This window comes from Balaenoptera borealis (genome assembly GCF_965194805.1).
Source record: "Balaenoptera borealis genome assembly, chromosome: 1".
NCBI lineage: Eukaryota > Metazoa > Chordata > Mammalia > Artiodactyla > Balaenopteridae > Balaenoptera > Balaenoptera borealis.
The window spans coordinates 32,529,494-32,552,528 of NC_138860.1; the positions used below are offsets into that span (position 1 = coordinate 32,529,494).

Consider the following 23,035-nt stretch of genomic DNA (forward strand, 5'->3'; position numbering starts at 1 on the left):
CTTTCAAGGCTGAATAGCCCATCCAGAGTTCAGGCAGGTGGGCCCTTCCCATTTTTAAAGTCCCTCTACCAAATATTCAACAGCCTCTTGCTACTCTTACTACCTAATTAACCTCCTAGCCCAAAATCATTCCTTCACATCTTTAAAGGGCTATTTATATAGATATTTATATTTGTCATCAATCAAGGCAAAAGAAGGAAGGGCTGGCCCTAAGTTATAGCAAAGTTTAGGCTAGACAGAAATAAGAAACAGTGAAAGCACATTAGGACATGGAATTCTATACAACAGTGATTCTTCCCCAACATTGGCAACTGCCACTAACAGCCGTAAGTTGCGATGTGGCTGCAAGATGATGGCTTTGCTACAGTGAAGTCTTAGCCAACAGATGCTCTCTTTAGCCTCAGACTTCTTCACCTGGGGCTCATGGATGAGGTCTTCAGTTGAGCTTCAGAGGGTCCACGAACTTCTCTGAAAGAGTGTGCAAGATTTTGTATGATCATTTTCCTAAAAGAGGTTACCATGCTTTTGTCAAATTCCCAGCAGGATCATGTGATGCCAAAAAGGTTCAGAACCCCTGCTGTGGTCCCTGCTCAGTTTGTGGCAGTCATTTCCGCACCAGGGCTCTCCTTGTATGGTAGGAAGAAGGGCTGAGCTGAATAACTGCAGGGTTCTTTGGTTTTACCATCAAAAAAACACACTTCAGTTTACTTCCTTTTTTTCCTTGGTCATACCACTTTTTTTTTTTTAAACCAAGATAAAGGCTTGAAACTATCTACAATAGTCACAAATTCCCCATCTGGGGCTTGAAAAAGAAGAAGGGGATGAGTATGAAAATGTGTGTGTGAGGTCCCTTGCCTTTTGTTATTAGCCCCCGAATAATTGTCCTTTTCACTGCTGACTCACTGTAAGTAAACTCCTTTTTTACCGATCCACTCTGTTGACATAAGCAATATGAAACTGAGAAAGAGATTTCTAGAAATTGACCCCAAACAAGATTGTTACAGCAGAACCTTTGGACAGACAGAGTTTGATCTAAGGGAGCACAGTATGTACAGCAGTCATGAAATATGGTCCTCATATGAATACAAATAACACGTAGTACTTTATAAAGTTCTTTCACAGACGTGATTTGTTTTGCACAACCTTGGAGGGATTGGAGCCTCAGAGAGGTTGTGTCTTGCCTTGTTAATCCCTGCTAAAGACACAAGCCAGTAAATGGTGAGGCTGGATCTACAATGAACATCCAACTCTTCACTGTGGTTTGACCCAGAATTCTGCTGTGAAACAGTGTTGTCAAGACTTGTGCTTCGAATGGTTTTTCCAGTAATGGTGACACATTTGCACTGACTCATCTTCCCTTTCCTCCTTGTGAATAACATAGGTACATGTGAGGAGGCAGGGGAGAGTTAGGCTGTGCAAAGGATTCCTTTTTTCTATGTGCTAAACTGAATAATCTATACCAAGGTCAAATGTACAACTTTAAACTTAATCCCATATTATAACCAAATGAGTTTCAATGAAAAGCAGAAACTGCTTCATTTCTGGGTTTTGGCAAAATTATTGAAAGATGTACTTCTTGGAGGTCTAGGTGAGCAAACATTACAGATGTGCCCCATTCCTGGACACTTTTAAGAACGTCTATTGGACAGGGGGTGCTCTCCTAGAGGGAGGCCGGGAGTGGACTGGATGAGCTCCGGGGGCCCCCATTCACTGCACTGTGTGTGATCAATACCGGAAGGCAGGCGAGAATTTCTTTCTAATAACTTTTACGTGGTTATTGCCACGATTACTGAGGTGTTCCTTTGATGGACGTCAGAGCTAAGGTGAAAGGACTGTTTTAGTCATCTAGCCCTCTTCCTCCAGGTGAGATGATCTCAAACTTTCAAAGACACATTCCTATCTAATTTTAAAATAATTCTGAAAATAGAAGAATTACTGTTTAACTCAGTAGCCTATTCTGGTGTTCAATCATCCTTAGCTCCAGAAAGCCCCTCCTCTTTTCTAAGTACTCTTTCTGTAGTAAGTCCCCTTTCCTCTCCTGCTCTGTGGGGATGCAGAATAGCCAGTCACCTAGGCAGCACCCCTAGCCCATGCCTTTGGACGGTTTTCTCAAGCTGATTTGAACAGTAGCCTTCATTCCTCCATTCGTTGGCAAAAGGAAATCTGACTTGGACACAAAATGTGCGCGTTCGTCTATTCCCACCCCCTCTCCCAGCTCCTGATTTCCATGAGATGGGGAAGTTCAAGGAACACATCTCTGGTCTGAATGATTTTTGCAACAAGCTTTTATTACTTTCTTTAAAACCCATATAAGAAAGACATTTAAAAAGAAAACGTCCCCAAAACAAACACTTTGGCACTGGGCACGCACTGGGCAACACAACAGTAGAAGGCACTCCAGCAGTCATGCCCACCCTGGGAGGGAAGGGACACTCCCTACACACTACTGTTTCGGAGGTAGGGCCTCAGCCTGGGTCCTGGTCTAACTGTGCTTTAGAGAAAGTCTGAATTTTCCCATAGTTTCCTTATTTCATAAACACCACTATCTCTTTATATATAGCTATATGCCTTTATGTATATATGTACATGACTTCTTTTCCTTCTCAAAAATAAAATAGCCACCCCATCAGAGGGAGGTTCTCAGCAGCATTCACAGCGGTTACACAGGAGCCATGCCTTCTATTCATGTTACAGACATGCAGCTTGAAGAAAAGAGGACTCTGCACCCACCCCTCTCGATATACAGCAGGGAGAGAGATTTTTTTTAAGCGGGGGTGGGGGGGGGACGATAAGGCTGAGCAGGAGATGGCAGATAACTAGGGTTTTTATGATGTAAAAAATCTTTTTTGAGCTGCTTAACTTGTCCTGTTTTTGCAGCTCTGAAGACGAAGTAGTTTGCATGATGAGGGGTCTGCATTCCTTCTGTGATCAGGGGCGATGTGGACTCAGCGAGGGTCAGGGAGGGAGGGAACTTCTGAGGCTACACAAAGAAGCGTGGGCTCAAACCAACCCAACAGGGACTTGGGAAGGCAGAGGACGACGAAGAAATTGTCTCTCAGAGGCTGACAAAGAAATGGTCTCTCAGAGGCTGATGAAGAAATGGTCTCTCAGAGGCTGCACTGGAAAACTGGCCCCACTTTGAAAGTCCAGAGGAGTCCTTCTCCCTCTGTGCAGGAGTGTCTCTGTAGTCCTGGCTACTGGCTTGAACTGTTTGGCTGGTTTTAAGTTTGAACCTAAGCAAGGAGCCAGTACACATGTAGAGTTGGGAATCAGATCCGCCCTGTCCAGGCAGTTTGACCTCACTTCTCAGAAGTCAGAGCCCAGGACCTTAGACGGGAAGGAGGTCTGCGACCCTCGTCCCATACTTGGAGGGAAGATTCTCCTGGCCTCGTCTCCCACACCGCCGTGGTCCACTTCCTGGCAGGAGCAAGCCAGCAGCAGAGCCTCAAGCAAATGCCCCTGCTCCTGTCCCTCTTTGAAAACAAAAAGGCACTGAGGTCAGCGGGAGGCCAGCCCCATGGCTGGCCATTCTTCCAACATAAAGGTCTCCAAGTTGGCTGAGTTGGAGGTTCCCCGCTCTGTACTCAAGGCAGCTCCTCTGGCGGTACCTGGAGATCCCAGAGTCCCAGTGGGAGGAGAAAGGCAGTGCTGGAGGCCAAAGGGAAACCAAGGCAGCCAGGCCTCCCCTGCTCTCTAGCCCGGGGAAGGCTGAAGACAGCTCGGACACATTTATCTGCAACATGTTTTGGCTTTGACTGCCCAATTTCCATACTCAGCAGGAGACTTTAAAAATGGTAAATGGCTGGTTTCCCTTTGGTGGAAACACATGAGGATGATGGCAATATTAAATTCAAAACTGTAACTCAAAAACAAAGAGTTGTTGACAAAGATGTGGCTGAAGACCACACATACACAGATATATATGCCTTTGGGTTCACACGTGCACAGACTTTTGGGCCATCAGGGCCAGGGCCGGCTGCAGCTTCTCTGGAAATTTCTCAGGCAATCTCAGCTTCAGTGCTCCTAACCCGAGCCAGTGGCTTTATGACCGTCCCTTAAGCCTGAACAACGGGCATCTGGGGAAAGTGGGGGACGGTCCTTTTATGAGCACTGTCGTGCTTTCAGGGGCTTAGCTCAGACCTGCTAAAGGAATATGCTACAATTTTTGGACTCATAAATAAGGGAACCGTGGATGGCAAATAAGAAAGAAACTGAAAAAGAATAAAAGGCAGAGAAAGAACATGTATCTCTAAAATCTTTTTTCTTTCCTTTGCCGGCTGGTGTGGAGAGAGGCAGCTATTTGGTTTGTGAAAGGCTTGCCGATGGTGAGAGGACGTGGCGGATCTTTCACACGAGCGAGCGCTGCTCCTGGGCAGCGTGCAGAGGGCGCAGCGTGACGGCGGGCAGGCCCCCAACTCCGCGCACACACGTGTCCGTCAGAGGCTTTGTGCCACGTCCGGAACTGCTGGGCGGGCACAGATGCACCCAACAGAGGTGTCCTGAGAAAAAGTGTCTGTGGCAAAATAATAATTAATAATAAAAATAAATCCGTGGGCATCGGGAGAAGAGGAAGCAGGACCGGCTAGGCAGGTTTGCCCTGGGATTCTCTTAAGGCCTCCTCCAGTTTCTGCCTAAACTTGTCATACTTCTTCTGCACTTGTTGGATTTTGTCCTGCTCCTCTTTTTCCAGGATTGTTAGGAAGTTCTGGAGCTCGGGGATGGAGAAGGCATCCCACTGTGGGGCGAGAGGGAGATCGGGGGAGAAACAATAGGAGACAGGTTAGTGGTCGCCTGATCTGAGGGCCCCTGCTGTCCCCACTCTTCACACAGTTTGCACATGGTTTGCTACTGAATAGGCAGATGTGACGAATAAAGCTTGGGGTTTCCATGCCGCACCAGCAACAGAATTTCAAATCCTGGCATCTCGTGGCCAAGAGTTACTAGTCCACAAGCCATATTTTTATTCAGAGAATCAATAATCTTAAATTTCTCTGTAGCCGCTGAGATCTTAACAGTGATGCTGGAGCTGCCTGGGACCCAGCTGTCTGCTTTGGGGTGATCAGCAACAGGCTCCCAACATGCGGACCCTCAAGTGGCATCTGGAGGAGAGCTGGACCTGGACTCGGGAGACTGGGTGTCAGCCTGGCTCTACTGTGTGGCCTTGAGCACACAAGTCCACCTTCTCAGCCTGTTTTCTCATCTGCCGTGGAATTAGGGTATCTGCCTCCCTTGGCTAGCAGAGCAGGTGATGAGATGAGTCACTTGCACAGCTCTGCAGAGCCTGGTGGGCCCGGGCCTGCCCGGTGGGACCTGGCCTCTCAGGACAGAAGGCAAGTCTGACTTCTCTCAGGCTGACCCAGGAACTGAGGCCCCTATGGGGCCAGGGGTTTCGACTCCTAAGCTCTTTGAGCACAAAGGAACATTAAGGTTTATCTGGTTTAATCCCCACATTGTAAATGAAAAAAACTGAAGTCCACAGAGGGAACCACAATCACAGACACAACCACCACAATCACAAAGCTTACAGCAGCAAAACTAGAACTAGAAGCCAGGCCTCTAAACCCCCAGGCCCGTGAGCTTGCCATGGGCCAGCAGTGTTCAAACAGCTTCAGCGGAATACTTTTTCCAAACAAAATCTTCCACTATATAAAGCAGATGGAAAGCAGAGCTGCCTGGTGGAGGCCGGGAAAGGACAGGGCCCCACTCACCTGGACCCCCCAGATTTCCACAGTCGCTCCCAAGACTGCTTCCCCGAACCCCAGGCCTGCACTGAATGCAGTGTGACAAACTCTGTGAGAGGCACCCTGCTCTTGGTCACTCCTCTGTGACCCCACCCGCCACGTAGCCCAGGCCGCGGGGGGCACCAGCTTGGTTTCACCTCACTTCACACCACAGACTGGACTCCGGTGAGCTTCCCTTGGGGGATCGAGGTCCGCTTTGAAGAACCAGGGAGAGACAAATGACTCAAAAATACCCATGCCCAGTGGAGCCCAGGGATGGAGCTTGATGGGCCTCAGGCCATCCTGGAGCAAAAGAACCTGGGTGGAACACAGGGAGTTTCTCAGCGCCCCTCCACCCTGAGCTTTCAGAAATAAAGCGCATGAAATCCTGTCTTTCCACAGGCCTTGCCAGACACAGGCCCTGACTTGCTCCCCCAGGGCGCTTACAATCCTGGCTTAAATGCTGAACCTCAGCAGGCACTCACCCCAGATCAACTGCCTTGAGACATTTTCCTGCTGTGCTGGGTGGTGAGGATAACCCCACCCGCGCCCACCCAGCGTGCCCCGAAGGCTGGGTTTGTGCACCAAACAAAGGGTCCCAGACCTACCTCCACCTCTCCAGTTTCGTTCTCCTTTAGCACGAAGCTGAGCACATCCGTGTCAGGCCCAGCGAGTAAGCGCAGGTAGAGGGGGCAGTCAGCAACGGAGAGTTTCTGGAAGAGCACTGCAAACCAAGAGAGGGGGCTGGGCGCTCATCTTGGAAAAGAAGGGCAGGGGCTCAGGATGGGTGGGATCGATTGGAAATGCAGAGGCTGGTGTTTCTAAATGGAAGTGGCCATCCTTTCAACCTAATGAAATGAACCTGACAAGAATAAATAGGGTAACAACCTTTATCTTCAGTGTCTGCTAGAGTGTGAAGCATGTTTCCATTCACGTCATCCCCTAAAAGATTAGTAGGAGTGGTGGGCGGGTTCTGTCCCATTCCACAGATTAGGAAGTGAGAGCCCAGGGTGTGGTTTTCCTGAAGTCACACGTGGAGGGCGGGGCACAGTGAGCGGGCAGAATGTGCGTGTGGCCCTTCCACAGACCTAAGCCACATGGATGGCTGGACGGAGGTGCCACGAGAAGCCCACTCCTCCCACTCAAGTGTGTTGGGGAGCACAGACAGAGTTGGGAAAGGTAGTTTCTGGGTGGGAGCTAGCTCTCTCATACCTTGCCCGTCCTTGTGTATCCGCTTAAAAAGTGCAAACTTCTGGGGATTGTCCACGACCATGAACTTCTTGAGCAGCCCCTGGATGACCTCACTGACCGTGGTGGTGCTGCTGATGTGCAGCTGCTTGATGGCATCCAGCGGCAGGTAGAAGGATGTCCGCTTGTCCGTGGTGGCTGCCAGATCCACTTCCTTGATGGCGTCATAGATGGACGGCGGCCGGATCCCAGCAGGCACCGTCACCGGCCGCCGAAGTTTCAAATGCACTTTGATGAAACCCGTGTAGGTGCCGTCTTCACTCTGCCGGGGGCGGGGGCGGGGGTTCATGTGGGGTCAGGGGGCGTCTGTGTTGCTTGATCCTGTCTGCCACTCTGGGCCGTGGCCCCAGATCCGGTGGGCTGCAGAGGCCTTTCCAAATAGCAGTGCCATCCCAGTCAAACCCCCTCCCGACAGGCTCAGGCTGCCTGCCCCAAATCCCCTGCCACGAGGCAGATGCCGACTGCCTTTGGTGGGTCCCCAGGCCAAGAGGCAGGGTCTGGAGTGGCCTCTCTAGTTTGCCCCTCCAAACCAAGGAGGAGCAGGAAGGCTCTGTAATAAGGCCCTTGGAGAACCAGCGCACTGGATTTTCTCCTGCATCTCTTTCCAAAACCCGGAAGTCTGCAAGACTTAAACCCAGGCCTGTCCGCGACTGGGTTTTCTGGCGCCCCACCCGGCTGAAGCCCCAAAGAGCCAGTTGCCGCCAGCCACCAGCAGGGGGCAGGGTTCTTCTACTGTCTCCTCCCCTCCCCACTGAAGATGGCCTTTCCAAACCTGGCACAAAGTTGGTGCCCTCCCCTCTGAGCTCTGCACAGTCTAAGGAAGCTTCCCCAGACACAGGCTGTAATGACCAAGAAGGGGAGGAGGAGGAGCTGCGAGCTCCCCTTGCCCAGGGCCTCCTGGGCCCTTAGTCACTTGTATATCATTTAATTCCCACAAGCGCTTTGACAAATGGGAACTAATATCTCTCTTTTACATTGAAGCTCAGAGAGGTTAAGGTTTCCCAAAGCCACAAGTTAAAAACAGGAAGAGCCAGAGACTAGATGTGGATCTTATTCTAAAGCCCATTCTATTTCCCTAAAACACACGGAGACCCCTGATAACCCAGGCTCTCAGCTTCACACAAGCCTGGAGGCCTCCAGGAGCCCAAAGAAATGGGAGAGCCCTGGTGGGGGTATCCCCCAGAATGCAGAGGGAGAGCAGGGGAGCCACACCGGCAGGGGCTACGGAGCTGGGAGGGGGAGAGAGGAAGGGGGCGGAGAGTGCGGGGCACGCCCCCTCACCAGCTTCATGCCCAGGCAGTTCTTTTCCCGGGTGTTGTAGCTGTCGATCTTCTGCTTGATCTCCTGCAGCGTGGGCGGGCACCGCGGCTCCTCTGCGGGTTTACAGTCATTCTGGAACAGACACAGATGTGAGGGTGGATGTACAATGGTTCTCAGGATGAGGAAGAGAATGACCTCGTCCTCCCAAAGGCCTCTCCAACCGAGAATAAGTGAGCACCAGCCTCACGCAGTGAATGGGATGGCCTCAGGCTGAGAAAAATCAAAGGTCAAATCCCTGCGCAGCCAGCTACCCCGGGGAAGTGACTTCAGTCTCTCTCGGCCCCAGTCTCCGCACCTGTGAAATGGGGGCAATACCCACCCTTCAGGCTTGTTGCAAGACCAAGGTGAAAAGGCCCGGCACACAGGCACTGGGTATGAATCTGGTGACTCAGCAGAGCTGTTTTGCTTATGGAGGGTGTCCATTTAGATGCTATGGGAGATGCAAAGAAATGCAAGCCATGGTCGTCTCCTCAAGGAAGTAACAATAGAGCTGGAGAGACAGGAACATACACGTGATCCCAGTATATGCTGATGGGAATGACAGCAATTCTCCCAGATTGAGAGGACCAAGGGCACATGGACATCAGTCCAGGCCCCATGTCACTGGCCACAGCACTTTGCACATAATAAAAAAATATATATATACACACACACACACACATACATATTTATCAAATGAATGCATGAACTAGTGGGGGCAGGGGGCTGTAGCCTTCCCTGATACTTGAGGGGATAAATCTCTGCTGGGGCACAGGGACAGCCAGCGTTTACTTAGCACCTCCTCTGTGCCGAGTGCTTGGCTTGCATTATCTCAGTTAATCCTCAGAACCCAAACTGCAAGATAAGAGTTTATTACCCACATTTCACCGGTGAGACAATGGAGACTAAGAGGAGTTTAGGAACATGCCTAAAGCCCTGCAGTCAGTCTCTGCAGAACTAAAAGGGATGCCAGTCTGTTCTGCTGTGTTCTTCTCATGACATCACAATTTATTCTTCTGACTGCCCCCCCACCACACCCCCTCTAGGAAGAAGGAAGTCAAGGAGATGAAGGTCAATGTTGTTCACACCGTGGACAGAATTCAGGGGAGAATTCTGGGGTCTAAGCAAACCTGTCCGTCTGTCAATTCCCTGGGTTTCTCTCAAGTCCATTGCCACCCACCTTCCCTGCTTTGTCTTCACGCTGTCCTGTGTGGTTGGGAGTGCAGGAGCCACAGTTTGGGGGAATAAATAGGTCAGTCAAAACCTGCCTAGAGTTTGCCTGGTCTTAGAAATCTAGCAGACCCAGGGTGGGTCAGGATTCTCCTTTGGCAAATGAGGAAACTGAGGCCCAGAGGGGTGGGGCAACCGTGTTCTCCAGGCTGACATCACCCAGCACTGCCCTGTGGGTGTCTGGTTTGGTTGGGGAATTTCACAGCCATGCTGCCATCACAGCGTCACCCAGCTGAACATGTCAGGCTCCCAGGGCAGAGCTGTCCAGCCTCCTCCCTCCAGCCCGCCCACGGGAGACAAGTCACACTCAGCAGGATGCTCACTTCCCCCTCCCACTTTCCAATCCCACAGAGCCGATAAGATGTCAAGCTCTGTGGCTGCCGAGGGGAGCGGGCGTGGCCTCCCACACCCACCCCTCAGCATGGAGACGAGCTGACATCCTTTTTCCATCACAGGATCTTCCGTTGGCCTGTCTGCTCCCCTCTGTACTCTTCCTTGAGGATCTCGATCAGAACAGCACTGTACGCTCACATACCTTACATACTACGTATGTTATTCCTGTTTTACAGATTACAGACAGAGGCTCAGAAGGGTTAAGAAACACGCTTGTGGTCCCACCGCTAGTAAGCATTTGCGTTGGGCCTGGAACCAAGTCCATCAAAGTCTGGAACCCATGCTCTTCTCAATTCCACGTGGTCACCCTAGGACGGCCGCTTCAGCCACTCCCATAGCGATCACTGAAATTCCATGCAACAGGGCTGGGACGAGCAGCCGCTACACCAAGACCTAAAAATTACGTGACCTGTGAAACGTTCAGTGGGTCCCCAGAAGCCTCAGGACCTGGGGCCACCGTGTCACCTGTAAAGATGTCAAGGAGGGACTTCTAGCCTCTGGCAGGGGGAGGCAGGTGCCAGGATGCAGGGCCCACCCTTTTCCTATGTGGCCACTCAGGTCTCTGGAACAGGACCCTGATTCCATTGAGGACCACCCAAGGGGAAGTACTCCCCAGGGCATCTCCCATCTTCTTGAGCTGAGCAGCAAGTGGTGTGAGCCACACAGAGTGTCTTCTTTCGCTGTCGACTTATTAATTCAGGGACCATCACAGTGGAGCTTCTCATTCCTCGTCCCTCCCCGCTTCGTTCCTGGAGACCCTGCCCCCAGCACCCACCCCACTGGGCACATCTCTATGGGACCAGACGTGCCTGCTGCCCTCTGGGAGCTTCCAGTCAGAAAGACCAGTATCCCGTTACCATTACATACACTCCATTCTGTCCGTCTCTGAAACATGCAGGCTGTTGCTCCTTAGGAGTTAACAGCTTTCTCATACTTATCTACAAAAAAGAGTTAGAAGCTCTAGAAGCTCCTGGAAGATCTCTCATAGTTTCCAAATGAGCTATAGCCATTTCCCGGTAAGAAAAGGCAGCTTTATCATGGCTTTCAAAGGCCAGTATTCCAGCCTGTTTTTGAATACAGTAAGAGTCAGAGCTGCCTTAACCTCAGGTTTTTTCTTCCTGTTCTCTTTTCCTTCAGCAGATAACCCATCTATTCCCCGCTTCCCACCACAAACCTGGGGAAGTGACGCAAGTGGCCGTGGGCACCCTTTGCAGGACTCACGCAGAAAACAGCCATCCTGATCTCCACCCCGTCTGGGCGTTCCAGGAGCCCTGTCTGGCCAGCACATTGAATCTCCCACCCTGGGATGACAGCACCCCTGGCTGCTGCCCACACCAGATCTGGCAGACGAGATCTGACCATAGACTGAATGAATCACCTCCCAAAGCAGGCCAGCCAGCCAGCCAGCCATAGCTGCGGGAGTCCACTCTTTCCCATCCTAGAGATGGTAGAAAACCTAGACCAGCGCTTCTTAAACCTGGCTGCACGTGGACTCCTCTGGGGGATCTTTAGAAACACAACACCTGGGCTCCATCCTGGAGATTCTGATTTAATTGGTTTGGGATGCAGCCCGGGCAGAGGGAGTTTAAAAAAATCTCCCAGGTGATTCTAATGTGCAGCAATGTTGGAGAAGAACTGGTATAGACCCCTCCCAAGCAATTTCAGACCTCAAGGGTCCCCATCCAGCTGCAGACTTAACACTTTTGCACTCACAGATATGCACTGCCCCAAAGGTTTACCAAGAAGGCAGTATCCAGGGTGTGAACAGATCAATAATATTGTGATCTTCAGAGGATAAGTCAAAGACCCCACTTTCTATTCACCTGCCAGATTCTCAAGTCCTCAAAGTGAAAGATTTGTCTCCATCTATGGGTACAAAGCTAGAAACCAGACAGAGTTTTGTCTCCTGGGGTGGCCCAAGATGGAGACAGAATGGGGAGCTCACTCTGTTGTGATTTTAAAGGTAACAGGCATTGCCCTGTGAGGTGTCTCTCCTAGGAGGCTTATACATCTCAGTGCATCTGGCATGGGACGCATGTGCTCTGATTAAGCTCCTGGCATTGGTGGCAGACAGTTGAGTTGTTCCCAACGCAGCCAGCACATCCAGGGCACTGGTGAGAAGCAGATTTGTGTTCATAGGTCCCAAGCCATGGAAAGGTCTGTGTCCTCTCTAACTCTCAGGGTTATTGGGATGCAGCCAAGTGAAGAGGGCTGGGCGCTAGGGGTCAGAGCAGAGATGGCCCTTGTGACAGTGATCCTCAGACTTTTCGATTAAAATATTATTACACCAAAACAAAGAGGACCATCCTCTTGTGCTCTGCGGCCTATCTCAGAGCAGATTTACCCTAAGTTGAATTTTACTTTATATTAAGAAAAAATCCAAACACTGGCTGATTCTGCATCCGAATCAATGACATATGTTAAGTCTTAATTTCGGTTACTGGCAAGTGACCCAACCAAGAAGAGACTCTGAGTGAAGCCTGTGGCTTTTAGTCTCCGCAGCTGAGCTCAAGGCAGCCCATGAAAGCCCCAGTGATGAGGGGGACCCCCAGGGTCAGGAGTGGGCTGAGGAGAATGTGTTGGAGCCATCAGATACGTTCGGGCCCATTTTTTTCTGGACCTAAATCACACAAACCTCATTTTTGCCAGAAATTTCACTTTCCCTTTGGGACTTCCCTGGTGGTCTAGTGGTTAAGACTCTGTGCTCCCAATGCAGGGGGCCCAGGTTCGATCCCTGGTCAGGGAACTAGATCCCATGTGCCGCAACTAAAAGATCCCGCATGACGAAACGAAGATCTCACACACAGCAATGAAGATCCCACGTGCCACAACTAAGACTCGACGCAGCCAAATAAATAAACAAATACATACTTAAAAAAAAAAAAAAAGAAATTTCACTTTCCCTCTTTTTAAATTTGTCAGCCTCTTCCTCCTGCACACAGCTTTCATCATCTTACTGCTGTCTGTCTATCTGAAATCTTTCACTTGTCAAGGCCTCTCTGACCACCTCAGCCCTGCATGATGATGACGATGATCGTTGATTGTTGTTAACAGGCTATGTGCCAGGCACTGTTCTACTCACTTAGCGTGTATTAGTTCATTTCATCCTCACCATGAGTAAGTTTATGAGGAAGGTACTATTATTATGCCCATTTCACAGATGAGGAAATGGAGCCCCAGCAAGTTTAGAGCTAACTTACATCCAAAGCTAACACTATACTATCCTGCACTTAAATATCCATCTACTTATATTAACCTCCAAGTAGACCATCCATCTTGGTTTTTCTTCCTAACTAGACTGAAGCTCCTTAATGACTTACACCATACTTCTATCTCTTCTCCACGCCCAGTGGCCCTGAGCATGAAGCAGATAATATATGCTTGCTCAAGAACCTTCAGTGGTCCCCCATTGCCTACAGGGGGAGAAAAATGATCTTGCTTTCTGCTAGGAATTATAGTGCAGTAAGTCTTGGATTGCCATTTGGACTGAGTTCTGTGATAGAAGCACCTGTCTGCTCCACCATGGGGTCCCAGAGCTCAGTTCCAGCTTGGCACATGGTAGAGGCTCAGGCAATACCTGCGGGGTGAACATAAGCATGTGTTCAGGTTCTGACTCCCATTACTAACAAAGTGATCTTGAGAGAGTTGGATCATATCTTTAAGCCTCAGTTTCCTCATCTATAAAAATCCTTTATCGCCTCATAGGATTGATGCAAAGGTAAAACCAAATGAAATAATGGGTATTTTGGAAATGATTGAACCCATCCAAAAGGCATGTACTGTAACTATCACTCCAGGCATACAAAGTCCTATCTCTGTTAGCCAATTTAATTTCTCACTTTCCTGGAGCACTTCCTCTGGATTGGCTCACATGTCATAGGGTTTGCTCATTCTTTTCTCTACACTAGTGCTTAGCAAACTTTTTCTGTAAAGGGCCAGGGAGCAAATATTTTAGGCTTCGTAGGCTATCCAGTCTCTGTTGCTACTCACCTCTGCCACTGTAGCAGAGAGCGACCATAGGATGAGTGTGGTTGTGTTTCAATAAAACTTTATTTGTGGACTCTGGCCCATGAACAGTAGTTTGCCCACCTCTGCTCTATACTGTCGTTTGTGCAGTTTCTCTGCCTAGGATACACAGCCCCCATCTCCCCTAGCTCCATCTTCTCTGTGTAGTTTCCTGAGAAAATTTCTGTGGCCCACAGCAATCTCCTCATTTTCTGCTCTCCTAATCTTTTAGGTTCCTGACATTTTAATTTCCAAATGGAGAAAGGTATACAGTATACAGGTTTGTACTGGTCCCTGCCTTTCTCCTAATATCATACTTGTATCAAGAATCAGGTGTTTCCTGTGTATGTCCTCCCACCACCAGTGGATGGGCCTTTGGTAACTTCACTCTCACTTAATGGACACTTTTCACAAGTAGACAAAAGCTTTATCACTTCATTGGAGTTCTGCTTTCTCTCCTCCCTTCTCCAATTGGGAGGCAGCCAGCTGGCTGAGGAAGGATGCAGGTGGGCAGCTAAGCTCACTCACCAGCTCAGGGACTCATTTCCAAACACCAGCCCCATGGCCTCAAAGCCTCAGATTCCTGTCATAGCAAAGCTGCAAATTCCACGTGCCATGGACCTCCACAGCTGCCTGCTAATGTTACCTCCACCACTGCCAGGACCTACGGAGGTGCCTTCACAGCCTGTATGGCTACCTTTAGCAGCTGATTATATGCTGCCTTTTACTGTTTAATTATTGTTTCACCTGTGTCAATCCCATCTCCCCAATTAGATGCTCCCTGGAGGGAGTCAGACAGGATATCTGATGATTATTCTTCTTTGGCACCCTCTGCAGGGCTCAGCGGAGAACTGGGCTGACCTCCAAGGACGTGTCAGAAAAATACCTGTTGCTTGGGTGGCAGGGAGAGAGTGGACCAGCCTAGGTGATACTCAGCCCAGAGCCCAGCGTGGACAGCAGTCAGGTCCAGGAGCACCTCACACCAACCTGCACCCCAAGAAGCAGATGCTGAGAAGGTGTGGGCTGCGTGGGGCTGTGGGCTTTGGCTGGAAGCCCGTCCCATGGCTCAGCTCTTTGCAATTTCTTGTTGAGAATGAAAGCAAGACCATCCAATGACATGTGACCTCTGGCGAGTCACTTTCACTCCTGGGGCCTCAGTTTCCTCATCTGTGAAATCATGAAGCGAGACCAGCAAAGTTCTAAGAAGACCCCTCTGCAGCTCTAAGATTTTACACAGAAGATAGGATAGGGTGGTTTCTTTCATCACTGCTTCCTCTTCTGTTTCAGAGAACTGGGTGTGGGGATGGGGGCCTCTGGGAGGAGAGCTGGGAGCTCAGCAGGTCTGCACTGCAGCAGTGACAACTGGTCTACAGAACGTGCCTAACGCTTCTCTTCGACTTGACTGTGCTCCTTACTCACCACTGGCTTTCTCTACTCGTTGGCCAGACCCCACGCTGGCCAAGCTCAAGTAGGTCCACACCTTCTGAACTCACACAGTTCAAGAAAACAAAACAAAAACTATCCCGGAAGCCGGTCACCATGAGCCTTTGCCACATTTCCTCTTTCTTAGCTCTTAGCAAATCTGTCAGCAGCAATTCTTTTGCCCCTTGGGTGGGAAGCATCTCCAGGCCTCTGTCTGGGAGGAGAGCCTCAGGCATCAGCTGCAGGAGAATGACCACCTGCAGACGCCTTCTGCCCAGCAGCTGGCCTGACCCAAACACCTGGTGTCTCTGTTCGGCCCATCGTAAGTAGGAACCTCTGAAGGAAAGGGGCAGGCACCCGTCTGTCCAGGCTGGGCACACCCTGCTCGATGCTCAGATCACATTCAGGGTTCATTGGCCCCTTTGTGATGGCCTCAACCAGATGGGAAAGAGGAAGCCCCATGGGGTTTCACTACAGGGCCCCCTCCCAGTCCCGACTGGCCGTGTTCTGGAATGGCTTCCCCAGCCCCACCCAGGGCAGTGAAGGTGTTGATTCCCACAAGTCCCTCTATGAAGCTGTCCAATGTCCCGAAATAAAAGAATCAAATTCCTTAACTGTGTTCCCTGATAGGTTATTCCCAGCAGAGGAAGGAAGGAAGGATGGAGCCATCCATACAAGCAGAACCATGTGGAATTTGAGCTGCTTTGGGGGGATGTAGAGGAGGAGCAATGAAAACTCGAAAGAGACTGAAGTCCCTAAAGACAAAAATATGGAGCGTGGTCAATGTAGACAGTCAACAGTAACTGACTGAATTGCCCATGGGTTGGGGACTGTGAAAGTCACCTTGGGACATGAAACCGATGGGGTGTGGTCCCTGTCCTTGGAGCTCACAGGTTATCTGAGGAGGGAGGACAGAGACGCACATACTGTGGACACCGGAACAAGCACGGTACAACCCGGGACCAGCCTCGGCGGCTTCCCAGGCAGCCCAGCCCAGCTCCGCATGTGTGGGCACCGTGTCTGGGGGCTCTCTGGGCTGCCAGCATGTCCTGGAGCCTGGGCATGGCGTCCCTCACCCTTTCACTTGGCCATCTCTGTCTACTGGCAGGAGCAGGTCACCTGGGGTGGCAGGAGCCCCACGCAGGAGGCTGGGAGAGCCCTGTGGCCTTGGAGCTTCGCACTTAAGTTCAGGCCCTGTAGTGCCTCATTATCATGATAAAAATCTCAACAGCCAGGCATTCGCAGGGTTTAGCAGTCGCAATCTCATTTAATCCTCGAAATAACTCAATGATGGAAGTATGTTATTACCCACTAGGCCACACTGCCTGCACATCCAGCCATAGGTTGGCCTTTGCTGGCCATACCCTTGGTCGTCTGTGAACGTGGTCAAGTCAGTCTCACTGAGACTCAGGATGCTTTGCCTGCGAAACGCAGATAAGAAGGCCTTCTTTACACATTTATTGCAGAGACGGAATGAGATTGCACATCTGGAAGTGCTTAGCACAATGCAAGCATACAGTAAGCACTCAATAAACGCCATGGTAACCACCAGCAGCATCAGTAGTCATTCATCTGGCAGGGCAACGGGAAGTTTGACTGGTGGGTATTGACCCCATGCGGGAGTCCTCTTGCCTTAACCTTGGCCCCTGACAGGCCTTTCAGCCTGGGCCACATTATGACTCTTGTTCATCCACTTTCATCTTCAGGGCTGTGGGCCCCTTCCTCCATAAAAAAGTCTTGGAAATTATATTTTATGATTGGTATAAAAACAAATATATAAATGTCATATATTAAAGTACTTTCTTCAACCTAAAAGTTCATTTTTTTTCTCCTGATTTTAAAAGAAATTAAAACATTTTTGTGGGCCCCTGAAGTGCTGTGGGCCCCTGGCACTACATGCCAACTGTGTGTCCCATGGTTAAGTAGGCAGTGCCTTCAGCTTGAGTCCCAGGTAGGGTGACTAGCTGTCCCAGTTTGCTTGGTACTGAGTTTTCTCAGGATGCAGGACTTTCAGTGCCCAAATCAGAAAGTCCTGGGCAAACCAGCACATGTGGTTACTCTAGTAGCCCCAGGTATCACCTCTCAGTCCTAGACGGACACCCGCCCTCACTTTTTCTGTCTACTGCAGGCCCCAGGGCACAGTTTGTTCTTCTTTCCTCTGTAAAACTGCATCCTTGTACTCTACCCTGGAGGTTTTCTTGACAGTCCCTCCCCCCACCCCACCCCCAGCCTGGCTGTGGCCTGGACACAGGTGCTCCGGCTGCCTCTCAAGGTCAGCACACATCCGTGCAGCTTGAGCATACACTAGAAGCTTCCCAAGGGCAGGGACAGACTTGTTCACTGACGCAGTTCCCAGGACAGTGCCTGGCACACAGGAGGGGCCATTAAACATTTGCTTAATGAACTGAATAAAACACAAAGAAGCAATAAGACACACACATGCACACACACACAAAACCCAAAAACGAATCTATGGAAATGAAAGGTTCCAGAATTGTATAAGGGTCCTATAGGATTCCTGCTCCATGGCACCTATCTACTTCTGAGACAGTAACTGGAAATCAGGGGAGACTCCTGCACTCTGACTGTTTCGGAGGGTAGATGATGCAAATCCCTTCCATTTCTGTTCTCCCCTCCCCTGGACCGTTATGAAGCCCCCCTCTTTTAGCTCAGAGGTCTAAAGTGTGAATCCAAGCAGAATAGGGTGACACCCGTTCTACTGCAGTGGCAACAGGAATTTTACCTTGGGGCATTCTCTTGTGCCCTCAAGAGTTTCTAGGGCATGAGAAGGTCTTTTTTCAGGTTAGTTTTCCTCACTGGATCTCCTTCTAGGTCCCTGTCCCCTTTCAGTCTCCCTGACATCTTAGTTTGATCATTCAGTCTGAGAGGTCCTCCTCCTCATCTGAGAGAATTTGCCCCCTGGAACTAACATATCTTTTGGGGATACTTTCCTTAATCCACCACTTCTATCTAGAATTAGTGGGCTCTTCGACAGCATGAGCTTACGCCCCAATATTATTCCAGCACTGGTTTCATCCTCTATATAGTAGTATGAGTTGTGTCTCACCCTGTCTCCCCGACTAGACCATGAGCATCCCAACACCAGGAGTTGTACCTTTTCCATCTCTGTATTCCCAGAGAACCCAGGACCAGAGCACTGCGGAGTGAATTAGGGATGATGGTGGGCAGGGTGAGTGAGTGGGTTCCAATAACTCATCCTAGACTCCAGTCTCTTCAAACGCTAGACTTGGCTCTTTTAGAATCAATTTAAAGAGGATTCCATTGTAAATCATATGTCTGACAAGGGATCAAGATCCAGAATATATCAATGTAAAGAGCCCCTATAACTCAACAATAAAAAAACAAACAGCCCCATTAAAAATGGACAAAGGACTTGAATAGACATTTCTCCAAAGAAGATATACAAATGGTCAATAAGCACATGAAAAACTGTTTGAAATCACTAGTCATTAGGGAAATACAAATCAAAACCATGGTGAAATGCCTATTAGGGTGGCTATTATCAAAAACACAGAAAATAACAACCTGTGTGCATTGCTAGTGGGAATGGAAAATGGTGAAGCCGCTATAAAAAAATGGTAAGGCAAATCCTCAAAAGATTAAACATGAAATTACAATATGACCCAGCAATTCCACTTCTGGATATATACCCAAAAGAAGTGAAAGTAGGACTTGAATAGAGATTTGTTCACTCATGTTCATAGCAGCATTGTTCACAATAGCCAAGACATGGAAGCAACCTGTTGATGGATGACTGGATAAACAAAATGTGGTACATACAATACGATGGGATATTACTCATTCATAAAAAGGAAGGAAATTCTGACACATGCTACAGCATGGAGGAACTTTGGAGACATTACGCAAAATGAAATGTCAGTCACAAAAAGACAAATATTTTATGATTCCACTCATATGTGGTTCCTAGAGTGATCAAATTCAAAGAGACAGAAAGTAGAATCGTGGTTGCCAGGGGCTGTGGGGAGGAGGGAATGAGGAGTTATTGTCTAATGGGTGCAGAGTTCAGAAGATGCAAAAGTTCTGGAGAGGATGGTGGTGATGGTGGTACAAAAATGTGAAAGTGCTTAATGCCACAGAACTATACACATAGAAATGGTTAAAATGGTACATTTTACATGATATATATTTTCTTACAATAAAAAAAGAAGATTCCAAGGGCAGGGGAAACTGGGGGCCATGTAACCAGCTGGATTCACCTGGTTCCCGTAAAGTTGGGAGTGTCCCTTACTTTCTATATTCCGGGAAAGTGAGGAGTTGATCCTACTTCTAAGCAAGTGGGCCCTCATCCCAGTACCTCCAGGACCAGGCTCTTTTCCTAGGCCTGGCCCCTCTCCTGCCAGGTGCACTAAGAAATGGCTGAAGCCTAGGGATGATCTGGACAGCCCAGCCCGGCTCAGAGGAACAGCTGCAGCTAGGAGAGGGTCTTATAGCTTCTTAGACGACCCTCCAGAGGGGAGCTCGGGTGCAATTCAGAAGCCTGGGCTCAGAGATCTGGAACGGGCCTGGAGACGAACAGTCCAATCACCCACATTCTGCAGAAACCTGAATCGTTAGGCGATTCAAGCAGTGGGCACTTCCCACCCTGCTTCAGGTGCTCTCCTCGCACCCCATCACAGCTGGCCACGAGCAAGGAGCTACCCCAGCTTTCCAACCTCATACATCCTAGAGAAATGGATGCGACAGCAAGAGGAAGATCTGGGGCAACACTGCCTCATCTTTCCTCTGCAGGCCACGGAGTCGTGGAATTCTCCTGAAGTCACCGAGCTGGGAGCTGGGAATTGGCTTGCCTTCAGAGTTCTCCATCCCCACCTCCGAATCCCTTCCTCACTCTCACCTAGTGGACATCTCTGCACAAGAATGCTTTGCACACAGGGTTCCGCAGCTTCTAGGATCCCACGTGCTCTCAGAGCCATCAAGTCAAGCCCTGCAGAGTCACGGGGCCGTGAGAGATGGGCAGCTCTGGCAGTCCAGCTCGTGTGTTCTAATCACAGGCCGTGGGTGCCAGGACAGCAGGCGCACCTTCTCCTACCACGTGCTGGCTCCAGCTGGGGCCGAGCCTCCGTAAGTGATTCAGAGAATTCCGAGGTGGTGAGCGGGCGCGTGGGAGCCAGTGCCAGCTCCCCGCATCCCTGCACTGCCACGCTCGCTCAGAGGGGACGGGCGGCTGGGACACCAGTGGCACCGCCCTGCTGAGGGGAGTGGCTCCTTCTCGGCTCCCCTCTAACTGGAAGCCCCGCCTGTGCCTTCAGCCTTGCCGGCTGGGCTGGTGCTGGGTGCTGGAGCCTCGCCACTGGCCCACACATGCCCTCTTGTCCCTGTGCTGCCTGCCCGCCCTGCTAACCCAGCCCACGCTGGTGCTCCGGGATTACTCTGTGATACTGAAACGTGTCTTAGTTGGTCACTGAGTAGCTCAGAGTCTTTCCACGTGTGTGTCTTCTCACTGTATCCTAAAGGCTCAGGGGCAGGGACATCTGGTTTCCTGTCTCCTAAATGGCCTGGCAAAGTGCGCTGTCCTCAGTGACTCCAAGACCAATGCTGCTGACATGGGGCTGCATCTGTGAGCATCTCCTGGCTTCACTGCTGGGGCTTCGGTTACTTGGGTAATTCTGGAAAGAGCTACAGGAGAGGCAGCATAGCTTAGGGGCTGGGAGCTCTGGCATTAGATTACTTGGGCCCAAGTTCTGGATCTGCCCCTTACTACTGTGTGACCCTTGAACCCCTTCAGTGCCTCAGTTTCCTCACTGTTAAATGGAAACCATACACACAGTTGACCCTTAAACAATGCTGGGGTTAATCTGCATATAACGTATAGTGAGCCTTCGGTATCCTGCATCCGCGAATTCAGTTAACCACAGACTGTGTACTACAGTCGTATTTACTATTGAAAAACATCCAAATATAAGTGGCCCATGCAGTTCAAACCCTCGTTGTTCATGCGGCAACTGTAGATGACGTGAGGATTAAATGAGTCTGTACACTTAGAAGAGTGCCTGGCACACATCCAGGCCCAGGAACTGACTATTACTATTTACAGTCTAACCATTTCCCAGCAGACCCCTAGCTCCTGCCCTTTCTCTGTTCTGTGAACAGAACCTTATGCCTCCACACACCGCAATCAAGAGCCCCACCTCACGTCACAATTCAACACCCATCTGCATTCCTCGAAACAGCCTTTATAATCCCAAGCCCAGGAGTTCTCCACCCATCCTCACAGCCAGATGCTGGGCCCTCTTTAGCAATTATTCTCCACTGGAGGGGCAAGTCTCCCCATTTTACAGAAGGAGAAAGTGAGGCCGAGAGCAGTGAGCATGCTTCCTGAGGTCACCCAGAGTGAAGGCTGAGGGCTTGGGTTGCCAGGCCCAGTGTTGGGCCCACTTGAGGGCCTGGGGCCCCCGCCCATTCCACCTGGGCTGTCTGAGAATGCTCAGACTACTGGGGTCACCAAACTGGGATCTTCACTTGCTTAGAGTTAAACTGGGAAAGTAAAACAAATGAGAGGTGTATTGATTCCTCCCCCCTCAACCTGCTATTCCCATGGCTGAAAGGCAGACAGGAGAAGTCCATCATAGTGGGCTCTCCTGCCTCCCCACATGGACCCCTCTGCCTCAGCCCCCCAGGGAGGCCCCACTTGAGGAAGGACCACGCCAACACTTGTCAGCAGGTGCCAGGGCCTGGTTGCTTAGTGACCCAGCCCTGCCTGCCCTCATCCTCCAGGGCAAACAGCTGAGCAATCAGACGGGGTGGAGGGGGCCGCTCCATGTTTGGAAAGTTGTCCTTGCATTTTCTGCTCACTCAGTGAGATTTTTCTTTTCAAAGTCACTGGAAAAATCCATTGATTCCTCATCCAGAATCTTAGCAAGCTTCCCTTTCTCACAGTCCTGAGATCCGTTTTCACATACTTTGCCTAAAGTGCTGTGCGTGTCCTCCGGGAGCCCCCGCTGCCTCTTAGGGAAAGAAATTTTTTGAGGAAGAAGCTCCAAGCCCCTCCTCCTTTATCAAACATGCATTAAGTGCCTACCATGTGCTGGGGACACGATGATGAACAAGATCTCGTTCCTCTTCCAGAAAAGTGCAGTCCATCAAAATGAGGGATAGGGGAGAAGGATACACCAGTGTTTTGGGAGCAGAAAGAAGGGAGCATCAAGTTGCAACTGGAAATGCTCTCTAAACACCCTGGACCCACCAGCTCCCACATCCTCCTCGCTAACCCACACTTTCCCAGCCATGTGTGACTCTGGAGTTTAGGTCCGCCTGCTGCCTCTCCACGTGTTCTGGCCAATGGAGGGCCCTGCCTCTCACACTCTCCGCCGCAAGGCTGGTGCCCTGTGGCCCCAGCTCCCCTTGACGCCTGTATCACGGCGCGGGGGACAGCCCAACACCACTCCTCACTCTGGGGGAGAGCCAAGAGATGAGAAGGATACAGAGGGGCTCACGGACTGGAGGCTGATGAGGTGCTGGTGGCAGAGTATGGCGACCAGGTTTCCCAAGACCAGAACAGGGAAAAACGGCCTGGATTTTAGCATCAGGAAATTGGCTGAATGAGAAAAACAGCTTCCTGTGGCAGGTCACCAGATTAGAGCTGGGAGATCCGAGTTATTTGGAGCCTTTCGAAACTTGACTCTCACCCGAGATGCCATGTGTGTGGTGGGAAGAGCACCGTGTTTTGGAGTTGGATG

The 23,035-nt window shown here is 50.2% G+C and overlaps 1 protein-coding gene across 4 annotated transcripts in view; it reads right to left on the reverse strand.

The window, feature by feature from the left end:
- Positions 1-2,267: 2,267 nt before the first annotated feature.
- RASSF5 (Ras association domain family member 5) overlaps positions 2,268-23,035 on the reverse strand; it is a 71,664-nt gene continuing 50,896 nt past the window's right edge. For 2 of the 4 annotated variants that reach the window (XM_082350565.1, XM_082350567.1), the window contains 4 exons: positions 8,250-8,360; positions 6,933-7,230; positions 6,329-6,444; positions 2,268-4,735 (listed from right to left, as the gene is read on the reverse strand). In XM_082350565.1, the coding sequence (XP_082206691.1) occupies positions 4,583-4,735; positions 6,329-6,444; positions 6,933-7,230; positions 8,250-8,360 (678 nt within the window). In that variant the 3' untranslated portion in view covers positions 2,268-4,582. Of the gene's footprint in view, positions 4,736-5,878; positions 6,039-6,328; positions 6,445-6,932; positions 7,231-8,249; positions 8,361-23,035 lie in introns of all 4 variants that reach the window. The other 2 variants (XM_082350564.1, XM_082350566.1) reach the window with 2 other exon arrangements.